General features: G+C 40.9%; 1 protein-coding gene across 1 annotated transcript; it reads left to right on the top strand.

Annotated features, from left to right (window-relative positions):
• The first annotated feature begins 1,536 nt into the window (after positions 1-1,536).
• Rsph9 (Radial spoke head protein 9) lies at positions 1,537-2,888 on the top strand. Its single transcript, XM_076799485.1, has 4 exons — positions 1,537-1,805; positions 2,055-2,220; positions 2,369-2,657; positions 2,728-2,888. The coding sequence occupies exons 1-4, from the start codon at positions 1,579-1,581 to the stop codon at positions 2,886-2,888; spliced, it is 843 nt and encodes a 280-aa protein (XP_076655600.1). The 5' UTR covers positions 1,537-1,578.
• The last annotated feature ends 4,210 nt before the right edge of the window (positions 2,889-7,098 follow it).

Raw genomic sequence — 7,098 nt, 5'->3', positions numbered from 1 at the left:
ACTAGCGTTTAACTAGTAAAAATGTACTGGTGTAAACATTTGTTTCAATAACAAAAATTTATTTGTTTAAACAATTGTTTAAATAATAAAATTTATTTGTGTAAACTAGCGTTTAACTAGTAAAAATGTACTGGTGTAAACATTTGTTTCAATAACAAAAATTTATTTGTTTAAACAATTGTTTAAATAATAAAAATTTATTTATGTAAACAAGCGTTTAAAGTTTAAACGATAAAAAGTGTTCGATTATTAATGGCAGTCACTGTACCGTGGTACGTATTCACGTATTATGGCTTGGCAAACGTCGGATAAAAAAGTCGGCCATCCGAACTTCGAATACAATTTCGAATAAAAGATACATTTCATTTTCATCTCTGCCAAATACTCGTCACGAATAAATCCTCAAATAAATCGTCTGGCCAAATCGAGCTTCGAATATCGAATAAAAGTTACGAATTTTCGCCGCGACATCTGCCTTCGAATACATTCTGAAAGGGTCTAGGTGGATAAGACAGGTCTAGCGGCCCCGGCGGGAATTTTATTGGTATTGTGTGGAAAACCATCATTTTAGGTTGAAAAACAATCCCCTATAATTTTAAGTCGCTAACCCTTCATTTAAGGGTGATATGAGGGTAAACACCCTCAACTTTAACATTTTCAATCAATCTTTTATTTCAAAAAGTTTCCTTGGTGCGTACGCTGTTTCATTTAAAATGAGATCGGCTCTGGATTTTGCATTTATTCCGAAGTGATTTCCCAAAACATCCTTTTCAAATGCGTTAATTATTTGATGGAAATATCCTGACACTTGTTGTTCATGTTGCAGACCGAATATATTTTTAATAATTACTTTAGAACTGCCACTTCTAAGTTTAAATAAAAATATAATTAATGCTTGTTTCACAGTCGAGCGCGATGCAGCGGGTGTTTGTGATTTTGGGTTCAAGACCGAGCGAGTGTTGGGGACTTTTAAAATATATGAAAAAAATATATGATATGAAGGAAGTAAGTTCGAATATTTTCGATTTTATTTCATCTCAATATCTTAATTAACAACCGAGAAAAAAAATGTTAAAGTTGAGGGTGTTTACCCTCATATCACCCTTAAATGAAGGGTTAGCGACTTAAAATTTTAGGGGATTGTTTTTCAACCTAAAATGATGGTTTTCCACACAATACCAATAAAATTCCCGCCGGGGCCGCTAGACCTGTCTTATCCACCTAGACCCTTTATTTTTATTCGACGCCTAAAATCGTTCGGATAGTCGGCGACGCCGAGTATCTACAAGTAAATCCGTCGAATAAATGGTGGCGTTGTATCCGACCATCCGAATAAATCCTGAAGATAGCCAGAAAATCATCCGGAGGCACGTCGAATACAAATCTCGAAACCAGACGCTCGACGAATAAAGATACAAATAACTTCTCGCGATTCATCAGACTTCAAATAGAAACAAAAGAACAAAGAATTTGTATCCGAAAGCCGTTCAAATAATTATTTCATCGGATACTGCCCAACTCTGCCCTGCTCTGTCAATACACGATTCGTCTAATATTCGCTACGCATTCCATGAGAAAATGGAATGTATAAAATTGCTGGATAGTTTGGACGTCCTGGGCGAAGCTGGTATTTGCGTGGGAACCGAGCATTCCCAGTTGTTGCGTAATTCTCTAACGATACTGCAGAAAGAGAATCATTTCCGAAGATGTTATTACTGGGGAAAAATCTACGGGACTCGAAACGATTATCACATCGCTTACGGCTTCGAGAGGGATTGCATGGACGGGCAAGTTTATTATTACAGGTGAGAAAATGTCGCAGCGGTTTTCAGTCCGCTTCCATCTTGTAACAACGAGTTCCATTCGTAACGACGAATACCTCTTCAGCCATCTTAACTCATACCTCACAAGTCAGGCCGGCGGACAAAATATTACAATCCTGATTTTGTGTCTAGCGGACAAGCCGTCCGCTCCTAAATGCTAGATACAAAACCAGGTTTGTAATACTTTGTCCGGCGGCCTGGCCTGTGAGGTATGCATCGACCCTAATTCAGCACCGATTGTTTCGACTGGTTCCTTCTGCCGAACGCGGACAAATGCGCCCAATTTTTAACGCCGCTCGCGATCAATACATTCGAGGGCGATCCGTCGGTAGTTACGAACGTTTACAACACGAACCCTCCGTTCCCGCCGAACGAGGATCCCAAGAAGTATTACGAGGTAAGATGGCACCACAGAGTAAATAAACGTGTTTTCAAACTCGAAGAAAAAGGGGGTACGGTAATGTCTCTTGTAAAGTGGCATTTCGTTCCGGTGACGTTACCGTATCGCCGAGAAAGTCAAACGTAGTTTGATGAGCGTATACCAGGGCCCTATACCGAGGGAATTAAAAGAAGAAGACAGGCTCGCCGCTACGGTGTATTTCATTCGAGAAGACGCCGCGCTGATCCCGCGTGGTGCATGGTTCAAATGTCCGAGCGGCGACGTAATTGAAAATCCCGGTTTCGAAGGACTCGGTACCGCGGACTGCGTCCTCTTCAAGTCCTTTATGCACGCGCGTCCTCCGCAACAAAAATGGAACACCAATTTGTTGACCAGGCCTGATTACAATTACGCCACCGATTTTCTAGACACGATCGATCTGGACGTGCCGCAAGGTATTGTACAACCTATATAAGATCAATTAGTTTATAAACAATCGCTGTTCGCTATCGCACATTTGCGCAGGTGGTTGGAGCCTGCAAGTACTGCACGAAAAGAACTTGGTATTGTTGCACAGCTTGTATTGGCCTGGTATGACTTTCTATCATAAAATGAACAGCCCGCATCACGGCTACCTGTATTTCGGCCACGGGAAAAAGAACTTGGACGTCGTGTTCATGGTTTGAGAGGAGGAAGGATCAGGCTTTTCAAGATAACATCGATCCTGCTCCGTGTCAATTGTATCATGTTCGATTAAACGACTTGAGAGTGTTAGAAAGTGTTTTCCTATCGTAGGTCGAAGGACTGGCGTTTCAGCGACCGTGACGTCGGACTGTTTATTGTTTATTCCCCGGTACAGTCGTTGACTGTGACGAAGAAAGTATCCTGCGTGCATGCATTAGACTGGTATGCGTCTGTTTTGAATCGACCCGATAAGTGCGTCGAGTGTTTGAAAAAGAATAATCATTGTCGCCTGTATTTTCGACAACCGTTTCCTGACTACTGTTTTCCGAAATAATCGCGGTTTCTATTAGATTTTTAAGGTTAATATTGAATCTACCATCGTCGAGTTTTTATTTGACTACGCTGGAATTAAAGGTTGCATTCATGGGGGATGATTGCAACAATCCTTTGTGACCCACGCCGATATTTTATTACAGTTTCTTTTTTTCCATTTAAAACGGTGGCTCGGGACCGGCTTTCGTTGTATTCCGGATGAAAAAGAAGGGATGGGGTAGCGGTTTTCTTGTTTTTCTTGTTGCGCTTCGGTATTTTCCCAAAATTGTCCTACCCTGGATTTTACCGATCGGTGCTACTCGCCCACACCACCCCCCGCCGCCAGTAAATCCACCATTGGCTAACAAGGCCACATTCGTTTGACCTTTTCGCTAGGTTTATCATTATTCGCGCTGGTTCTCCCCGGATCTCTGAAGTGACGTTATTTTTCGATTTTCAATTGGCCTGCGTAGGATGTAGGAGGCCCTTGGCAAAAATTGCGTCATTGGACACCGACTAGGAGGCGTGATCGGTTGCCGCGCAATCGCACGAGATAGCGGCATCGTTGAGTCGTAGGACGACCACTTTGAACGCAGACGCTCAGTGACAGCGGCACAGTGAACTGGTGACTGAGAGGACGTGGTATATCCTGATATCGCCAACCATCCAAACCAACCAACCAAAACCATATCGCTAACGGTCAGTAAAACCCATTGTTTCTACCGTTTTTCACTCGCCGGGAGAGCGGTTTTACGCGGTCAATTCGATAGTTTCGTAACATGCATTTCTCTATGTGCAAACGCGATTATTTTTTCGGCGTTTTTTCCGTGAAAAACTAAGTTATGAATATCGTAAAAATATATTATGTAATATTAAACATCTCTAAGTTCAGAGAAACATCGTCCAGACTTTAAAAATTGCGTAATACAAAAAACAACAATTATACTACGCAGGATATTTTTTTTTTTCTTTAATCAGATGTTTTTTCGATTTCTAACCGTATGATTGTTGTTACGCTGTTGTGAAAACTTTTTTTAACTATGTTTAAACTATTTTTTAATAATTTTCCGGAAAAATATTTTTGGAGTACTTTCGGCCTTTAGTCATCTACGGGCTGTATTACTTATCTACTTAACATTTTTTTGGCCCCCAAAACCGGCTATAGCCTCTAGTAGCGGACATAAATTTAAGACGATGATACGCGATTTCGATAAGCGAGGTTCAATTTGTTGAACACGTCGCTTTGTGAATGATAATTGTATTTTCGCAACAATTTGACGTGCAACTAATCTATTTTTTGTAGCTTCATAGAAAATAATATTCTTCACCAATTCGGCGTCTTACATATTGTAACCCATCAGAAGCAACACGATTAAATTTTGATTCGTCTGAAAATAGTATTTTTTGCCAATCTTGACTCGTCCAATGTTCGTGAGCTTTAGCAAACGCAAATCGCATTTTCCGATTTTTGGAACTGAGCATTGGTTTCTTCCGGGGTCTTCGTCCTCTTAAATCGAAGTTTTCCAAACGTCTTCTAACAGTTCTAGCACTAATGTTTGTGTCACTGTTCGCGTTTATTTCAACTGCAATATCACTTGCAGAACGAAAGCGGTCCTTTTCGCATAAGCGGTGAATCCGACGATCCCGTTTCGCAGTTGATATCCTAGGTCTTCCGCTTCTTGATCGATCAGAATATTGACCAGTCTTTAAAAATGTGTACCACCCTTGCTTACAAGCCGTTTCTGATTTATTTACAAGACTTGCTATTTTGGAAAATATCATTTTTTCTTTTCGTAGTCTTACAATTTGCTCTCTTTCGTTTGGTAGCAAACTCCGAGTTTTACCCATACTTTTCTCCCCTGTATATAAACTTCAACCAACGAAAGATATGCCAGACTCCGATTTCAAAATTTATATAGCAAATTATAGAAAGAACGTAATAGATGTTGCTTGTTAGACAGATCGTCTTAAACTAATGTCCGCTGCGCACAAACGTTCAGAGGAAACAAACGACTGAAACTTCTACATTGTGTACATTTGACGATCACAACATTGAGATGAAGGAGGTGAAACATATACCTGTCTTACTTTGAAATATCAAACAGAATAGAAAGACAGTACTTGTGTATTACGCGTATAATCGAAAACGCGTTTCGCGACACGATCGATCTGGACGTGCCGCAAGGTATTGTACAACCTATATAAGATCAATTAGTTTATAAACAATCGCTGTTCGCTATCGCACATTTGCGCAAGTACTGCACGAAAAGAACTTGGTATTGTTGCACAGCTTGTATTGGCCTGGTATGACTTTCTATCATAAAATGAACAGCCCGCATCACGGCTACCTGTATTTCGGCCACGGGAAAAAGAACTTGGACGTCGTGTTCATGGTTTGAGAGGAGGAAGGATCAGGCTTTTCAAGATAACATTGATCCTGCTCCGTGTCAATTGTATCATGTTCGATTAAACGACTTGAGAGTGTTAGAAAGTGTTTTCCTATCGTAGGTCGAAGGACTGGCGTTTCAGCGACTGTGACGTCGGACTGTTTATTGTTTATTCCCCGGTACAGTCGTTGACTGTGGCGAAGAAAGTATCCTGCGTGCATGCATTAGACTGGTATGCGTCTGTTTTGAATCGACCCGATAAGTGCGTCGAGTGTTTGAAAAAGAATAATCATTGTCGCCTGTATTTTCGACAACCGTTTCCTGACTACTGTTTTCCGAAATAATCGCGGTTTCTATTAGATTTTTAAGGTTAATATTGAATCTACCATCGTCGAGTTTTTATTTGACTACGCTGGAATTAAAGGTTGCATTCATGGGGGATGATTGCAACAATCCTTTGTGACCCACGCCGATATTTTATTACAGTTTCTTTTTTTCCATTTAAAACGGTGGCTCGAGACCGGCTTTCGTTGTATTCCGGATGAAAAAGAAGGGATGGGGTAGCGGTTTTCTTGTTTTTCTTGTTGCGCTTCGGTATTTTCCCAAAATTGTCCTACCCTGGATTTTACCGATCGGTGCTACTCGCCCACACCACCCCCCGCCGCCAGTAAATCCACCATTGGCTAACAAGGCCACATTCGTTTGACCTTTTCGCTAGGTTTATCATTATTCGCGCTGGTTCTCCCCGGATCTCTGAAGTGACGTTATTTTTCGATTTTCAATTGGCCTGCGCAGAGTGTACGAGGCCCTGGACAATAGTTGCGTCATTGGACACCGACTAGGAGGCGTGATCGGTTGCCGCGCAATCGCACGACATAGCGGCATCGTTGAGTCGTAGGACGACCACTTTGAACGCAGACGCTCAGTGACAGCGGCACAGTGAACTGGTGACTGAGAGAGTGCGTGGTATATCGTGATATCGCCAACCATCCAAACCAACCAACCAAAACAATATCGCTGACGGTCAGTGAAACCCATTATTTCTACCGTTTTTCACTCGCCGGGAGAGCGGTTTTACGCGGTCAATTCGATAGTTTCGTAACATGCATTTCTCTATGTGCAAACGCGATTATTTTTTCGGCGTTTTTTCCGTGAAAAACTAAGTTATGAATATCGTAAAAATATATTATGTAATATTAAACATCTCTAAGTTCAGAGAAACATCGTCCAGACTTTAAAAATTGCGTAATACAAAAAACAACAATTATACTACGCAGGATATTTTTTTTTTTCTTTAATCAGATGTTTTTTCGATTTCTAACCGTATGATTGTTGTTACGCTGTTGTGAAAACTTTTTTTAACTATGTTTAAACTATTTTTTAATAATTTTCCGGAAAAATATTTTTGGAGTACTTTCGGCCTTTAGTCATCTACGGGCTGTATTACTTATCTACTTAACATTTTTTTGGCCCCCAAAACCGGCTATAGCCTCTATTGAGTAATTGCACGTAT

This window comes from Halictus rubicundus, chromosome 13 (genome assembly GCF_050948215.1).
Source record: "Halictus rubicundus isolate RS-2024b chromosome 13, iyHalRubi1_principal, whole genome shotgun sequence".
In the NCBI taxonomy this organism is placed as follows: Eukaryota; Metazoa; Arthropoda; class Insecta; order Hymenoptera; family Halictidae; genus Halictus; species Halictus rubicundus.
The sequence above is the reverse complement of the archived record's forward strand: the minus strand, read 5'-3'. Positions and strand labels throughout refer to the sequence as shown.

What these genes read in the sequence shown, in the direction of transcription:
- Rsph9 (XM_076799485.1), top strand. Translation starts at nt 1,579, where the DNA reads ATGGAATGTATAAAATTGCTGGATAGTTTGGACGTCCTGGGCGAAGCT. An exon ending in GGGCAAGTTTATTATTACAG is followed by an intron (nt 1,806 to 2,054) that starts GTGAGAAAATGT and finishes ACCCTAATTCAG; the next exon opens with CACCGATTGTTTCGACTGGT. An exon ending in CGATCTGGACGTGCCGCAAG is followed by an intron (nt 2,658 to 2,727) that starts GTATTGTACAAC and finishes ACATTTGCGCAG; the next exon opens with GTGGTTGGAGCCTGCAAGTA.